At 35.1% G+C, this 18,396-nt stretch overlaps 1 protein-coding gene across 14 annotated transcripts in view; it reads right to left on the bottom strand.

Annotated features, from left to right (window-relative positions):
• The window catches only part of KIAA1109 (KIAA1109 ortholog), a 215,935-nt gene that overhangs the window by 41,444 nt on the left and 156,095 nt on the right, over positions 1-18,396 (bottom strand). For 12 of the 14 annotated variants that reach the window (XM_021938761.2, XM_021938762.2, XM_021938763.2 and 9 more), the window contains 7 exons: positions 18,158-18,369; positions 16,859-17,057; positions 12,659-12,718; positions 10,514-10,740; positions 9,658-9,858; positions 9,344-9,474; positions 7,938-8,061 (listed from right to left, as the gene is read on the bottom strand). In XM_021938761.2, coding sequence (XP_021794453.1) covers positions 7,938-8,061; positions 9,344-9,474; positions 9,658-9,858; positions 10,514-10,740; positions 12,659-12,718; positions 16,859-17,057; positions 18,158-18,369 — 1,154 coding nt within the window. The remainder of the gene's footprint in view (positions 1-7,937; positions 8,062-9,343; positions 9,475-9,657; positions 9,859-10,513; positions 10,741-12,658; positions 12,719-16,858; positions 17,058-18,157; positions 18,370-18,396) is intronic. The other 2 variants (XM_021938768.2, XM_021938766.2) reach the window with 1 other exon arrangement.

Consider the following 18,396-nt stretch of genomic DNA (forward strand, 5'->3'; position numbering starts at 1 on the left):
ATTTATAGATTCAATGCCATCCCCATCAAGCTACCAATGAGTTTCTTCACAGAATTGGAAAAAACTGCTTTAAAGTTCATATGGAACCAAAAAAGAGCCCGCATCTCCAAGACAATCCTAAGTCAAAAGAACAAAGCTGGAGGCATCACGCTACCTGACTTCAAACTATACTACAAGGCTACAGTAACCAAAACAGCATGGTACTGGTACCAAAACAGAGATATAGACCAATGGAACAGAACAGAGTCCTCAGAAATAATACCACACATCTACAGCCATCTGATCTTTGACAAACCTGAGAGAAACAAGAAATGGGGAAAGGATTCCCTATTTAATAATTGGTGCTGGGAAAATTGGCTAGCCATAAGTAGAAAGCTGAAACTGGATCCTTTCCTTACTCCTTATACGAAAATTAATTCAAGATGGATTAGAGACTTAAATGTTAGACCTAATACCATAAAAACCCTAGAGGAAAACCTAGGTAGTACCATTCAGGACATAGGCATGGGCAAAGACTTCATGTCTAAAACACCAAAAGCAATGGCAACAAAAGCCAAAATTGACAAATGGGATCTCATTAAACTAAAGAGCTTCTGCACAGCAAAAGAAACTACCATCAGAGTGAACAGGCAACCTACAGAATGGGAGAAAATTTTTGCAATCTACTCATCTGACAAAGGGCTAATATCCAGAACCTACAAAGAACTCCAACAAATTTACAAGAAAAAAACAAACAACCCCATCAAAAAGTGGGCAAAGGATATGAACAGACATTTCTCAAAAGAGGACATTCATACAGCCAACAGACATATGAAAAAATGCTCATCATCACTGGCCATCAGAGAAATGCAAATCAAAACCACAATGAGATACCATCTCACACCAGTTAGAATGGCGATCATTAAAAAGTCAGGAAACCACAGGTGCTGGAGAGGATGTGGAGAAATAGGAACACTTTTACACTGTTGGTGGGATTGTAAACTAGTTCAACCATTATGGAAAACAGTATGGCGATTCCTCAAGGATCTAGAACTAGATGTACCATATGACCCAGCCATCCCATTACTGGGGATATACCCAAAGGATTATAAATTATGCTGCTATAAAGACACATGCACACGTATGTTTATTGCAGCACTATTCACAATAGCAAAGACTTGGAATCAACCCAAATGTCCATCAGTGACAGATTGGATTAAGAAAATGTGGCACATATACACCATGGAATACTATGCAGCCATAAAAAAGGATGAGTTTGCGTCCTTTGTAGGGACATGGATGCAGCTGGAAACCATCATTCTTAGCAAACTATCACAAGAACAGAAAACCAAACACCGCATGTTCTCACTCATAGGTGGGAACTGAACAACGAGATCACTTGGACTCAGGAAGGGGAACATCACACACCGGGGCCTATCATGGGGAGGGGGGAGGGGGGAGGGATTGCATTGGGAGTTATACCTGATGTAAATGACGAGTTGATGGGTGCAGCAGACCAACATGGCACAAGTATACATATGTAACAAACCTGCACGTTATGCACATGTACCCTACAACTTAAAGTATAATAATAATAAATTAATTTAAAAAAAAAAAAAAAAAAAAAAAAGAGATAAAGCACGGAAATCTGGGCTTTCTTCCCAACATCCTCAGAGGAAAAGTGCTTAAGTATATTTTTAAAGCATTTTTTTCTTATGGAAGTAACACACATCCATTAATTTAAAAATTGGAAATATAAACAAGACTGAAGAAAAACAAAAACTCATGTTATAAACAGGAGACAATGAGGAGTCGATACCTGGTATTAGGTTTTCGTATGTTTTGTTTCCTCTTTCTACTATATTACATAAAATATTTGAAGAATATAATTATATTTTTATCCTGATTGTTTACTTAACAGTACACACCATGAATAGCTTTCAATGTCATAAAATGTTCAACTACAATTTCATGGCCTAGCCTCCTATTATACTATATGAATGTACCATATTTTATTTGATCATTTATCTATTATTAGGCATTTCTGTAGTATATACATTTCTTATATTATTAAAAAATTCTGTGATAAACAAAAAAAAAAAAAAAAGAATGGAGAAAGAAACTGAGAAAGGTTTGGGGAGAAAGCTAGGTTCGGGGCAGTGGGGAAAAAAGATCACTTTTCTCCAAGGGCATCCCTTTTGTAGGACTCTTCATTACAACAAAGGAAAGTAAGAGTGTTAATGACTTAACACTTTCCCTGTCTCTAAGTCCCTCTTCTAGAAACTAGTGATGATGCTAGATAGTTAAAAGATTCTAATACAGTGGAAGTTTGGAGTCTACGATGGGTAATGGGAATTGAGGGGAATATGTGGAATGAGATGTGTTAAGAATGCAGATGTTTTAACAACTTCCGTAATTCTATCTAGTTTTATTTTTAACAGTCAATTACCAAATATGACCTGTAACAGGACACAAGCAATATTTTAATTATATTGTATGACTGTTGTGTAGACAGCAAAAATTTTAAATATAAAATTATATGTTGCAGATCTCACTATCCATTATTACTATCAGAGACTAGTGACAAATAAATTGGAGAGCAGTATTCAAACTATATTCTCTGGGAGTTTAGAAGTGATCAAGGAATGGCAGGTCAAGCCAATAGCTCCTGGAACCCTGCAACAAACTTTCCCCTTTCCTCTGACAACCGCAGCTCTGATTTAATATGTTTTTCATGTGTTGGGGTACCACCCAAAAATCTCATCCTGGTTAAAAAAAAAAAAGAGTTCTCTGTTAGTTTTAAAATTTTTTAAACCCATTAATCTTTTTTTCTTTTTAAGTGGTTTTTAGACTTTGTTTTCAGTTTCACATGTAAGGAGTTTGGAAGTCACCATTCCATCCTAAGAACAAGTAAAAAGCTGAACAAACTTAAGAATCAACAGCTGTTCTTGGAGCTGTGAGAAAGGGGACGAGGAAGAACAACTTCTGCCCCTCACAATGGAGAAAGAGACCAGTAGATACAGTGAGTTAACAGCTTACTAGTACAGAGATGCACAAGTAAAAACTGCTGCAGGAACAAATACTGGGGTAGGAAAACCTGAACTGTAATTAAAGAATTGCTGGAAGGTTCAGTGCAGACAAGTCTGAGAGTTAAAAACTCTAGGGAGACCCAGTCACCGGTGCCGCCAGTCACCGGTGCCCCCGAATATTGTGAGATCACCTTTCAGTAGTTCCACCAGGTTCCCACAGTAAATGTCAGAGGAAAAAAATCCCCTCAGGAGAAAAGTCCCTTAAGGCTTCCAACAGGGGGAAAGGAAAAGGAACCATTTTGAAAAAACACCAAGAGTACTTTCTTTTTCTGAATAAGAAAAAATGCCCTTAGGAGAAATTAGCTAACCAGAGCCTAACCAGTGGGAATATTATCAGAGCATAACTGACCTGGGGAAGGGAAATACAATACCAATACAGTCAGTTCTATCCATACTGGTCCACCTAAGTTGGGAGGAAAAAACTGACAAACGTGAAGTTCACAATCCAGAGGCATAGGCTCATTAAAAGATGATAAAATGCTTCTCTTACCCTGACATCTTAACATTACCTCACTAAAGATTCTTTAGAGCAGCTCTTTTTCCTTGGTAAATCATGTCTGGCTATCAAGAAAAAATTACAAGGGATATCAAACAGCAAAAAACACAATCTAAAGAGACAGAACAAGCATCAGAACCTCATAGAAGGGATGTTGGAATTATCAGAGTAGAAATTTAAACCAACTATGATTACTATGCTAAGGGCTCTAACAGATAAAGTAAACAGCATGCAAGACCATTTTTCACTGTAAGTTGAAAGATGATAATTCTAAGAACCAGAAAGAAATGCTAGCAATCAAAGACACTGTGATAGAAATGAATTATTTTGATGAACTTATTAGTAGACTGGACACGGCTGAGGAAAGAATATTTGAACTTGAGGATATATCAATAGGAACTGCAAAAAGTGAAAAGCAGAACAGAGACTGAAAAAAAAAAAATAACAGTATATCCAAGGACTGTGGGACAACTACAAAATGTATAAAGTATGTGTAATGGAATACCAGAAAAAGAAAAAGAGAAAGGAACAGAAGAAATATCTGAACCAATAATGACTGAGAGTTTTCTCAAATTAATGTCAGATGCCAAACCACAGATATAGGAAGCTCAAAGAACACCAAGCAGGATAAATGCCAGAAAAAAAAAAAAAAAAAAAAAAATTACATGTAGTTATATCATTATAAAAAAAAAAAAAAAAAAAAAAAAAAAAAAAAAAGATAATGAAAAAAGCCTGAGTTTTTCCTCAGAAACTATGCCACGTAGAAGGCCGCAGAGTAAAATATTTAAAGTCTTGAGAGAGAAAAAAAAAAAAAACCCAACAACCTAGAATCATATACCTTGCAAAATTATTCTTCAAAAGTGAAGACTTTCTCAGACACAAAAAATTGAGGGAATTTTTTTGCCAGCAGACTTGCCTTGCAAACGTTAAAAGAAGTTTTATAAAGAGAAGGAAAATGATACAGATCTCTTAATAAAAGTAAAAGCATTAAAAGAGAAATGAAGGTAAAACCTGTATCTTATTAATAATTGACCTAACAGATCAGTTTGTTCAAAATAATACCAATAATGTATTTGACTATATATATCACACGTGTGTGTATATATACACACACACACACATACACGTGCACACATTTAATACCAATAGTGTATTTGACTATATATATCGCATGTATATGTGCATGTGTGTATACAAATGTGTGTGCATGTGTATATATGTGTGTGTATATATGTTTACACACATTTATGTATATGCTTATATATATTAAATGTAAGAGAAATGAATGACAGTAATGATACAAGAGACAGGATGGAAGGATTATGATTATTTTGTTTTAAGGTACTCGCACTGCCCATAAAGTGCTATAGTGTTAATTGAAAGTAGACTTGGATTAATTATACGTGTACAGATGGTCCTTAACTCATAATGGTTTGACTTATGAATTTTTGACTTTATGATGGCACAAAAGAGGTAACATTCAGTACAGTCCTCAACTTATGATGGAGTTAAAGCTGGATAAACCTGTCATAAGTTGAAGATACCATAAATCATTTTGACTTTTCAACTTATGATGGGATGTAACCCAATTATAAGCTAAGAAGCATCTGTAGACTGCAGTCTCTAGGGCAACCACTAAAAAAAAAAAAAAAAAAAAGAAGAAGAAGAAGAAGAAGTGTAACTGATACGCTAAGAAAAAAGAGAAAATGGGATTATATAAATGCCTCAATTAAAATCACAAAAGGCAGAACAACCAGAAGACAAAGACAGGAACAAAAAGAAAAGGCAAAAAGCAGAAAATAGTAACAAATACAGTAGATATTAATTCAAAGCTATCATTAATCACTTTAAATGTCAGTGGCGTAAAATGATGTTAAAAGACAGAGACTGTCAGAGTGGATTAAAAAATAAGATCTGACAATGTGTTGCTACAAGAAACCCACTTGTATATACATATTTAAGCATATGTATTTAAAGGCACATAGATTAAAAGTATATGGACTGAGAAAAATATACCATGCTATCACTAATTAAAAGAAAGCAGGGATAGCTATATTAATTTCAGACAGAGCAGATTTCAAAGCAAAAAAAATTATCAGGTATAAAGAAAAAGAAAAGCATTATGAAATGATAAAGGGGTTTAGTCTTCAAGAACAAATAACAATCCCTAACGTGTACATGCCTAACAACAGAGTGGGCTGAGCATGGTGGCTCACACCTGTAATCCTAGCACTTTCAGAGTTGAAAGCAGGAGGATTGCCTGAGGCCAGGAGTTTGAGACCAGCCTGGGCAACATAGCAAGACCCTGTCTCTACAAAAAATGTTTTAAAATCCTGCCAGGCATGGTGTCATGTGCTGTGGTCCCAGCTACTTGAAAGGCTGAGGCAGGAGGATTGCTTGAGCCCAGGAATTTGAGGTTGTAGTGAGCTATGATTGCACCACTGCACTCCAGCCTGTGCAACAGAGTGAAACCCTATTTCTTAAAAACAAAACAACTGAGTGTCAAACTATGTGAGGCCCAAACTAAGAGAAATGCAAGGAGAAACAGATGAATCCACTATTACAGTTTGAGACTTCAATAACCCTTTATCAGAAATGGACATATCCAGCACACAAAAAAATTAATAAGGACATAGTTGAACTCAACAACATCATCAGTCAATTAGATATAATCAATACCTACAGACAACTTCATCTAACAACATCAGAATACACATTCTTCTCAAGCTCACATGGGACTTTCACCGAGAGAGACCACATTCTGGACCAAAAAGCATACCTTTACACATTTTTAAAAATTATAAATCATGGCCGGGCACAGTGGCTCATGCCTGTAATCCCAGCATTTTGGAAGGCCAAGTCGGATGGATCACGAGGTAAGGCGTTCAAGACCAGTCTGGCCAAGATGATGAAACCTCGTCTCTACTAAAAATACAAAAATTAACCAGGCATGGTGGCAGGGGCCTGTGATCCCAGCTACTTGGGAGGCTGAGGGAAAGAACTGCTTGAACCCAGGAGGCGGAGGTTGCAGTACAATGATACTGCACCACTGCACTCCAGTCTGGGCAACAGAGCGAGACTCTGTCTCAAAAAAACAAAACAAAACAAAACAAAATTATAAATCATAAAATGTCTGCTCTTAGACCACAGTGGAATTTAACCAGAAATCAGCGACAGAAAGATACCTGAATGAGAGTTGAAGAAAAAATCTGAAGAGAAATTTTAAAACATAAAAGAAAATGAAAACACACATCAAAATTAGTGGGATGCAGCAAAAGCAGTGCTTAGAGGACAATTTATAGAACAGAATGCATATATCAGAAAAGATCAAAAATTAATTATCTAAGCTTCTACCTTAGAGAACTAGAAAAAAAGGGCAAATTAAATCTGAATTAAGCAGAAGAAAAGTGATCATAAAAATTAGAGCAGAAATAAAACGGAAATCAATAGAGAAAAATCAACAAAACCAAAGCTGGTTCTTTGAAAAGATCAATAAAATTGATAAGCCTCTAGCCAGGACAATTAAGAAAAAAAGAAAGACACAAATTACTAACATCAGCAATAAAGGAGGGTATACAACACAGACCCTATGGTTATTTAAAGAATACAGGAATACAGAGAACAAATCTATGCCCACAGATTTGATCACCTAGATGAAATAGACCGATTCCTTGAAACGTACAATTTTCTAAAATGGAGAGAGGAAAGAGACAATCCAAATAGGCCTGCATTTATTAAAGGACTGGATTAATAACTTTACACAACAAAAAGCACCAGGCCCAGGTGGGTACACTTGTGAATCGATAACTCTTAACAAGTTATCTTTAATTTAAAAAATGAAGCAACAAAAGGGCAAAATGGCTTTTTTTAAAAAAAGCTTTCTACTACTAGATTCAACTTTAATGGGACCAACTAAACCTGCAAAAAATAAAGATTATAAAGTGCATTACAATGCCAGTAGCTGACAGGTAAACTCTGACCTGGAAGAATGGGATAGGTGAAGAACAGACATCGTAAAAGTTTTCACATTTTTTGCTGAGTTCACATTAGAGACTAAAAAGAAGAGTGATTTAATGAAAGACAGACAAAACACAGTGTCTAAGGGCACAGACTATAGAGTCCTACAACCTAGGTTTGACTCTTGTCTTCCCCAGGATTACTGGCTGTGTAACTTTGGTCAAATTACTTGACCTGTGTCTCAGTTTCATCTTTAAAACAGGAAAATAACACAAGCTACCTCCTAAGGTTGTTGTTAGGATTTAATGGGTTATTAAATGTAAAGTGCTTTAGATGGTACCTGGTACACAGTAGATATGATAGGAAAAAAATCAAGTGGTTTTGTCATCAGCATTGAAAGAAAAAAGAGAACTCACCCGCATACTGGACCTCCGTAATTTTTTACGAACATCTCTTCTAATGTCATTCACAGCCACAGATTCTAACTGTTGGTAACGTTGAATTTCCTGGTTTATGGTTCCTTCACTTGCACCTAATTTTCTGGATGCAAAACAAATATGGCAATTATTGTAAAGAAATAACAAAGTAAGATTGATTTTTACTTGCTCCTTTTTAATTCTTTCACTTGTCAGAATACCAAAGATGATTATGTACAGACAAGCCAAAACCCTCAATAAGTTTAACACTCATATTTGGTGAACTGTTAAGAAAACAAAAAACACCTCTCTGCAATGTTTGAGGAAATGTGTCTTATCCATTGCTGCATCGAGAGTCTCTCTGGCAATCTCATGAAAACCATAGACTCGCTCTGCAAAAAAATGTCTGAATGTAAAATTCTACATATAATATAAGCCTCGGGTAAGATTTTGGAGGAAGGGTATATTTTGCTTCAAGTCATTTTTTCCCCTGAGAACAAAACTCACGTTGTAATGTAAGTCAACAGGAAAATGTGAATCACTGCATGATAACTTACAGACAAGTTTCGGACAATACCTTTTGCTGTACAAAATGCATATATTTGTGTAAGGTCCTTGATTGTTTAAAAAAAAAAAGCACCAGTACAAGTGTATGCAGATTAGAAAAGATGAGGCATGACCATTACCTTTTGGGAAAATAAAACTGCAAAGTTTAGCAAGAAGAATATTTACTGCAATAGAAGAAGTGTTACATAGTAATATCCAGCAGGCAACAGATAAAGATTAATGCATTTATTTATATATGCCTGTGAAGATACATATAAGAGTAAATACACATGTAAAGATACATATATGTGATATAAAGTCAGTCATAAAGCACTCAGAAATAAGTTGTGAAAAACACTAGGACACTAGGATTTCATGCCTTTTTTTTTTTGGAGATGGAGTCTCGCTCTGTCACCCAGGCTGGAGTGCAATGGTGCAATCTCGGCTCACTGCAACCTCTTCCTCCCGGGCTCAAGTGATTCTCCTGCCTCAGCCTCCCAAGTAGCTGGGATTACAGGCATGCACCACCACAGCCAGCTAATTTTTGTATTTTCAGTAGAGATGGGTTTCACCATGTCACCCAGGCTGGTCTTGAACTCCTCACCTCAGGTGACCCACCTGCCTCGGCCTCCCAAAGTGCTGGGATTACAGGCATCAGCCACCACACCCAGCCTCATGCCTAACTTTATTACTAATGAATATATGATCTTGGCCAAATTATTAAACAACTCTGGACCCTGGTGATATCACAGATAAACTAAAGAGTTTGTATTAGACCAAATACAATTTCTTCCACTTTTAACATCTTATGATTCTAAAATTAGGGAACATTATGTCAAATTAAAAATCATTATACATACTTCAGATCATCTATTACTTTGGCCTGTTCATTCAGTTCTCTGATATCCACTATACGCTTCATAATTTTTCTTCCTCTAAGTTCTCCTGGCTGGCTAGCAGATGCTGCCTGTCTTCGATAATCTATGGCTTCCTGAAAAGTCAAAAGTGTATCTGTCAATACCACCCTCAAGTTACAAAGCAAATCTATACTATCACAAAATTAACACCTTAAATCAAAGCATGCAAGAATCAAAGCCATCTATATTAAGATTGGAATTCTCCATTGATTTAAATCCCTTCAATTTCATAAGGAATCTATTCAGTTGCCACCTACGTTTCCCCATGAGTGTGCTCTGCATGCTTTCAAATGGGACTGGCTAGACTGAGGGGAGCCCCACATCTCTGGGTCACACAGATACTCTGCAGGAACAGAATGGCGCTGATTTGGGGGTGTCAGGCCTAGTAGGTGATTTACAAGTCGCTGCCCAAAGGTGAGTTTGTGGCCATCTCCATTTACTGAACTTCCATCTGAACTCTAAGTAATAAACAGTAATATTAAATTTAAAAAAATTTCTTCCCAAGAACAAAACTATTTCATGGTACAAAAGTTAAAAGATATTGAAAATAATTTTGAAAAATCAATACCAGAATGAAATCAAAGAATAAGTTGCTTTTTGCCACGAAATAACTTGAAACTACAGAATGTATAGTATAGATGAAAATACTATTTTTAAAATGTATCATTTCATTTTGTGTATGCACTTTGCTTTGAAATTCATCTTGAACATCTTTATTGAGATATAACTCACGTACCATAAAATTCACCCATTTAGTATATTCACAAAGTTGTACAACCATCATTAAAATCTTAGTTAGGAATATTTTCATCAGTCAGAAACCTCATACCTGTTAGCAATTTATTCCCATTCCCCACCCTGCCCCACTCCCTACTCACTTCACTTTTAATATTGTGTTACCTATAGGTTAAAGTACAAGTTGGATGACAGTCAACATGTAGTACAGAACTCGATTAAAAGACAGTATTATTAAATGTAGACACAGTGAACCACCACTCCCTTCTCTTCCTCCACAAATAGCAACTATAATATACTAAATAACACTCAACAAAAAATATCCCTGTCTCAGGGTAAAAGCCAATCCTGAAAAATTCTAACAGTGAGTTTACTTACAGTATGGATAGTGGGAGACATAGTATCAACTTCGTCTTCATCTGACAGGTCAGCTATGTTCACTGAATTTAAGTCAGCAATGTCATCTATGTCTTCCTCTCCTGTCAGTGTTGTAAGAGTATTGCCCAGAGCATTAAGCCTTTTGCCAATGTTAGGATCCATGTGAACATCGATCCCACACATTTTCCACAATACATTGAGTGTCCAGGTTCCAGCACTACTGCTTTCTGTTTAAATAAAGAAGTTGCATTTTTGGTAAGTCCTGAGTGTAGAAATTGAAGTAACTTTACAAAGCAAATGGATGATGGCCACATACAATAACTAATGTCTTTCACTGCTAAACTTGTCAGAAACATCAGACTACAGGATTGATTTCTCTATGTGTACAGGGTGCATCTACTGTTTTCTCTGTATAGCACCTATTTTTTTTTCCCTGTGAACTACAGGGTCACTCCCTGACCCCAAGCTGATCCACCATCCTATAGCTATAGTAGGAACTGCCATGACCTTAGCTCATTAGATAGAATTAATTATGTAATTGTCCAGGTGAAGGTCAAAGTTGGAAAAATAAGATATTTTGCCTGGACTTGAGGAAAGGTTGGTCCTTCTCTAATGACTGAGGGTGGAGAAACAAGACTCCACGATGTTTCTTGCCATGTATAAGAAAGAGGTTATAAGTTAGAAGAAGAAGAAAAAAAAAGTAGCCAAGAGTGGAACAAAGAAGCAAAGACAAGAGCTACAAAGAGTCTTGGTGACAGTTTGGATCTTGGTTCTGGTAGTTCCTAAGGGCTCCTGAATTGACCTGGTTCCTTCTCTTCCCTGAAATAACCATGCCTAAGTTGAACTGTAGTCTGAAAATAACCTTTAAATAAGTATCCCCTTTTGGTTAATCTAGTCTAAGTGGGTTGTTGTCACTTACAACAAAAGTCCTGACAAATATTTATTTGTGACCTCAGTTGAAAATTCTCTAACTTTTCCAGTTCTCTGTCAGACTCTAGGCCTTGGTGCTTTCTAAGGTAACTTAAGATGAGCACTAAGGCTAGGCTTGGGAAGGAAAACAGGGAACAGTAAGGAGAGACTGGCAATCTACTAACCTTAATCAATTTCCACCTCTCTCAACATTTTAAGAGCCCTTAAATAAGTATCTCTGTAGCTCACCCTGTCCAATTTTATAACAAGCAAAATAATAAAAATTTACATTGTGCTATCATCTTAGTCAAGACACATTACCACTTTCATAGTTACCTCCTAACTGGTTTCCTAGGTTTTTTTGCCCTCTAATCTTTGAAAGTGTTCCTTTGATAGTGTCGCCATTTGCCTTCTTGTTCAGAAACATTCAATGGCTAGCCCACTAAATCAAACTCCTTGGCATTTAACATTTTTCCATCTTTTCTTTAATATAACTCTATTCTAGCTAAATTGGGCAAATCTGAATACTGTGCTTTAACATCATGATTCATGTTATATTATTCTCTCTGCCTGGATTTTCTCTGGCCCACATCTCCCAGTTTTTGTTTAAGAAAGATTTATCCCGTCCTTTGAGTGCTTATTTAAATGTTTGTCTCCCCATCAAGTTTTCTCTGATCCCAGTACTCTCCCATATTTGAAAATATTCTCTTCCTTTTATACATTTCAATAGCAATGGGAATTTTATGTTTTATTGTACATATCACATATTTCAATGTAATTTTGCTGCATGTGCCTTAACTATATTGTAAGAATTTAAAAGTATGGAGGATAGAAAGTATATCTTATTCATTTTAATCTTTTCCAAAACATCTTGTAGTGTATATATATATGTCTACTGTATATATGTATAAAATATATAAATATATATGTTATGTATTATATATTTTATATTTATATAAAAATAAATATACAATATATAAAATATATTAAAAATCATATATAATATATATTATATATATATAAAAACACAGTGTCTGATTAATAATTGTTAAATACAAATGTTCTAATACAAAACAGTTTTTTTTTTTTAAATTAGTGAACACCAGAATTAGCTTGGCCAAAAGATTCTCTTGCCATTAAAATAAAGGCAGAATTCTATCTGACACATAATTCTCTTGCCATTAAAATAAAGGCAAAATTCTGTCTAACACAAAATAATGCTGAATGTGAACCTACCAGCTGCTGCTTGTCCTGTAGTTCTTGAACATACTTCATAGGTGCCATCTGGAACTACACCTGTACAAAAATCACCCCAAAAATAGTTTTCAATGAAAATACATTTGTGATTATATATTGTACTCTTAATTTTTCACACAAGATTATTATCTAAATACAAAGAGGATTACTATCCTTCCTAGATTTTAGTTCTTAATCTTTGGAATGAAAGGGCTATCTTAATGACTCATAAGATTGATTCCATATTTCACAATATTTTATTCTGTGATTTAAATAATTTAACTGCAGTTTTAGCTTTACTTTCTGCATGTGATTTCCTTATTTGAGTGACAACACCTGGCCAACTCTGACACTCTAGATGGCTTATCCAGTAATATCCAGGATGCTATGACAATTTGTTGTCATAAATGAATGGCACTTTGAGAATGCAAATGACTTAAAATAGAATTTTGGTAACTAAGAGCTACCATATTAAGTCAGACACATGATTCATCAGTCTTACCTTCTCTTTTGACATGGAACATTTTATAAGGAAAAAAATGGCTGAAGGTCATGATGTCAATCTCAAGATCATGCACCTATCTCCAGAATATATCTACTTTAACTCTGAAACATTTACTACCACCTAGCTTTAATCTGGTAACTTCAGCTTCAGAAAAGATGTTAATTAAATTCAACAATTTTACACAGTAAAAGTGGAAACAACTTTTAAACAAAGTAAACTATAAACATAGAATTAAGACCTTCCTCAGTTATCCTTAGAAGAACCTAAATATCAATTTAAACTTGAGAGTACATATATCTTTAATGTCCTTTTGTAACTCACTCTGAATCCTAAATTGGTATTCAAATGTTACTTAAATTTGAGCTTACTATTCATTTTCTAGGTAATTTGGCATTACATTTCTGTCTTTGAAAAAATTCAAAAGGGAAAAATCCTTCCAACTTAGAAATATTACAACTTAGTTTGTGAGAGAGGATCTACCTGTTATTAAGTTATGTTTTTTTAAAGACTGCCAATAACTTTAACATCTAAATTATACCTTTGAACTGTATAGTACCTGTGTCTCACATACAAATTCTAATTAAGAAATAGCTAGATTTGGTTTTGGAGTATCATCCAATTCACCTTTGTAGTCATGGTTACAAATCTGAACAAGTAAGACCTATATTACCCTTTCAAATCCAAGAACGCTAGAATGAAAAGAAAACCCTTTGAAATCTGAACAATATAACTGAGGCTAAGTGAAAGGAAGAATTAGTAAATAAAAAGGGAGAAGAAAACTTTTAGGATTTCCTATCCCAGGAAGTAGTAGAGAATTTTTAAAAATTAAGCTTCAGGGCTAGGTGTGGTGGCTCACGCCTGTAATCCCAGTGCTTTGGGAGGTCAAGACCACAAGATCACTTGAGGCTAGGAGTTCAAGACCAGCCTGGGCAACATAGTGAGACTCCATCTATACAGGAAATTTAAAAATTGGCCAGGTATGGTGGCATGTGCCTGTGGTCCCAGCTACTTGGGGGGCTGAGGCGGGAGGACTGCCTGAGCTCAGTAGTTCAAGGCTGCAGTGAGCTATGATGGCGCCACTGCACTCCAGCCTAGGTAACACAGCAAGATTCTGTCTCTAAAAAGCAACAAAAAAATTAAGCTTAAAAAATGAATATATAAACTCATAGAATATAGAGCCATGATGAATGAATAAGGAATATTATGATTTTTAGAAGTAGATCTGAATCCTGAAAATGAGGACTAAGAAATCAACTAGTCTCTTCCCCATAATACCTGTGGTTTCTGTATCACAGATAGAATGATGATTTGGAGCAACCATTACGATGAATACAGGATGGTAATTTTTCTGCCCTGATGACCAAATGCTACCCAGGTTTTAACAGACAGCTTGCAGATATCTAAACTTCTGATGGTTTATTTTGTCTAAATACACATTGATGATATTCACCTAATATTTACTATCTACTTAAATCATTCTTTGAACTCTTCCTATAGATTGTCCTTGATAATTTTTAATGCATTTCTCAACAAACATTATCACCTAGAGAAGAAATTTTACTGGGTCACCTTTTTTTCTAGAGTATGTTTTAAAAATGATCTGTTAAAAAAACTCAAAGGCATAATCCTACCATTCCTTATTTCTCTGCCCTATACACATCACCTTTGTCCAAAAATATTGAGGTATACTAATTACCAATAAAAACTATAAACTAGTAAACTCATTTGTCCATTTTATCATTTGGAATTTTTATCAATATGTCAATTACATAACTACTCTGCTTACCTCCTTCTAACCCCTTCCCAAGAAACCCAAACAATAAGCATGTTACAGAAGCATGTCATTTAGTCCCCTCTAAAACCCAAAAATAATTCTGATTATCATGATTACCAGCATGTTAGTGTTCTGTATTAACAGAATATATACTGAGGTGCTAAATTATTTGTTCATTTTTTAATGTATATTTCTGATTCTGAGTCCGAGCATACTTCTCATTTTATATTTCTTATGCATTTGCCCTTTAAGATAAACTGTTAAGGAAATGGTTTACTTCCTTTTTTTCCAAATATATTCTACATATTTTAATAAATACAATGATGGTAAAGCTGTCACTGTAATAAAAATCACTGTTTAAATTTATTTTTGTCTTTTATTAAAAAAACAAAAGATATGTTTTAGTGATTAAAAAATGTATAACTATTGTGTAAAATAATAAATCTATAAAGATTTCTGTTGTAGGCTAATATTGGTCTTTTGGATAATAGGCATGAGTATTTCCATATCAAGTTTCTCAGTAACCTTAAGTATTTCAAATAAGTCCTGGTATTTTACCTATAAGTATCTAAACGCAAAGCATTTGATGGGGTTCAGTACACACTGCCTTCCAAATTGGTACCTTTTCCTAGGGAAGGTATTTTAAACTGAAGCAATTTGAGAAGCAGCAGATGCAGGAAGGACTTTGACTTTCCTCTGAAGCAGGTCATATGACCTACATGTGAGAGATGCCCTTCCTGTACCCAGAGGAAAGGAGCATCCTCATCTCCAAAGTGGAGGGACACTGAGAGCAATCTGAACAAACAGGCCTTGGTTAGTTTCCCCCAGTTTACTACCCTTAACTCGTACCCCTTTTTATTTTCTCACATTGCTCTACAACTCTCTACTCTTCATCAAATGTAGCATAAAAATACTCAGGTTTAACCATTTATTTGGATCTTCGTTTCCTTATGAAGGCTCCATGTCACAAAAAAACCTCATACTAAATAAACCTATATGCTTTTCTCTCATTAATTGGTCTTTTACTACACAAGCCCCAGCAAAAAGCCTAAAAGGGTAATAGGAAAAGATATTTTTCCTTCCCTACACATCAAAACCAAGAATTTTTCATTCATTTTGAATGCTAAAACTTCAATTTTTGTAAAAATAATAGAAGGTTTTCCCATTCCTCAAAGAAAATGGGAACTAGAAAGATTTCCCTCTAGTGGAGAGAGGAAAAAATTACATAAACAATGGGCTACCGCTTTCTAAAAGGAAAGTAATTTAGTTTACAAGATTGAGGAATTTTAGTTCACAACGTTTTAACTCCTTATTTATAATTTTTCTTTATTATTAATATTAATGATGCTTTACCAGCTCTACTGTAATAAATATAAAAATACATACAAATAAATACCATATCTTCAATATGGCCTATAAACACAGTGTTAGTTATACCCAACCTTGAATATTACGGAATTGCAGGAATTCACATTACACTCTGCATGCCTACAAATTTGAACATGTGGATTTATTCACGTCAATATTAATTAAGGCTGGAGTTCCTGGTCCTGGCTATTTACAACCTGTTCTGTGTTTTATGTTGAGTTGAATATGATACATTTATCATTTTCTTTCAAGATTCTGATAGGACAAAAATGCTTTATCTGGTCAAACATGGATCAATTACAGGAAAAGTCAGGGACTGTGTAAACATTCAAATGTTATACTACCAAAAAGAATGCCTGGTTGGTTTACTTCCCAAAACTACTCAATGATGTAGTTTTTCACGAATACGGTTTGTTACGTATAACTAGAAATAGCTTTCCTTCTCGAAGTCTAAAAACATTGCTATATCTAAACATCTTTTAATTTTACAAATGGAGACTTAAAGGTTTATTTTTTAAGTTCTAAACTGTATGTAAAAATAAAAGACACTCACAGGCATTCATCACTAAATCCCCACGAATTTCTGGTTTCCAGTCATCCCATGATGTCTCAAATCCATCAGCAAAACGGATACAAAAGTTTTTGAAATGCCCTTTGCTAACCAGAGACTCTGAAGAGCACGCAGTGATGAGAGTACTTTCAATGGTTAATACCAAAGCAGAACCAGTGTCAAGGTCTCCAGTATGATTAGACTGCAAAATACATTAAAGAAGAAATAAGAAAAAGGTGACAATTTTTTAAACTTAGAAATCCTCACAGGATTCATAGGAATAGAAATCTAGAAAGGGTCAAGACTAGATATGTTCATTAAAGAGCAGCTTAGAAAGATGCCTTTTAAAAATTAAATTGCTCAAGTGAAATGTACTTGCCATGTGCATTTTTTTTCTTACTTAACATACAAAGGGCTATCTATATTTCTATCTCAAGCCTCTCTTTTAGTTGTGGGGAGACGCTCTCACTATGCCACCCACCTGTGGTGTTTATGGCCTTCCTAGGCCCAGCCCATCATGCTATTAAAAAACTACATTTCAGTTCCTGAAACACAAACATACCAATGCCGCCCATCCGCAACCCAAAGTTTTTCTTAAAACTCTCTTACCAAACAAAATCCTAAAAGATAAATTAATTCAACAACTGGTTACAAGTTATTAAGGTAAATTATAACAGTAAAATACAGATCTCTGTATTCTACTGCTAATAACTGTTACTTCTTGGCCTGACAGATGTTCATAGCCCTTTCTCTCTCTCATACACACATGTGCATGCAGTTACATATTCCTGAGAATTGGTCCTAAGTTGCAAAGAGAAAATTCCTGCTTTACGTACACACTGCTTTGAAGTTTCATTACCATTAAATATTATAGTATAAAAGCATTTTGGAATTCCCTACTCTATTGCAGGTAAGTTTATTAAACAGTATTCTTAAATGTCCTTTAATTTCCATCTTATAAACCAGTCCATACCAATGACTTCCTTGCTAAAAAAGAAAACAATAAAATGACTCTGAAACTAAGCTTCTATTTATGAAGGTAAAAATTAAGAGTTATCTGGTGAGTATCAATCTTATCACTATTCTGAAGCATATAAGAGTGCTGCAGAGAAAAGTCCCATGAGATTCAGATTTAATACATTGAGATGAATAATGGTTGAAGGAATTCAATCTTACTTGCTACTTACTAAACAGTTATAAACCGTTATACTGAAAAATGTATTGTTATACTCTAAATAGTTAGAAATGGTTATGTAGAAATGCCTGGCTCTTAATCCTGGAATATGACTTGACTTTTTGTACCTGCGCAGTATTTGTGATAGGTAGGCAAATTCCCAGATCATTGACAGTGAGCTGGAGGAAAAGAGTCCCAAAGGCCTGGGCTGATGTTTGCTGGATACCAGGTAGCATATCTACTACTTCCTTTGTAGCCATATGAATATCCTTATGTAAAGCCATTCGTTGTTCATTCCAGTTGTCGTAGGCAGCCTTATAATTCAGCCAAAACAGCACAGCTTTTGATAATTAAGGCACGGCAGAAA

This window comes from Papio anubis, chromosome 3 (assembly GCF_008728515.1).
Source record: "Papio anubis isolate 15944 chromosome 3, Panubis1.0, whole genome shotgun sequence".
Taxonomy (NCBI): Eukaryota; Metazoa; Chordata; class Mammalia; order Primates; family Cercopithecidae; genus Papio; species Papio anubis.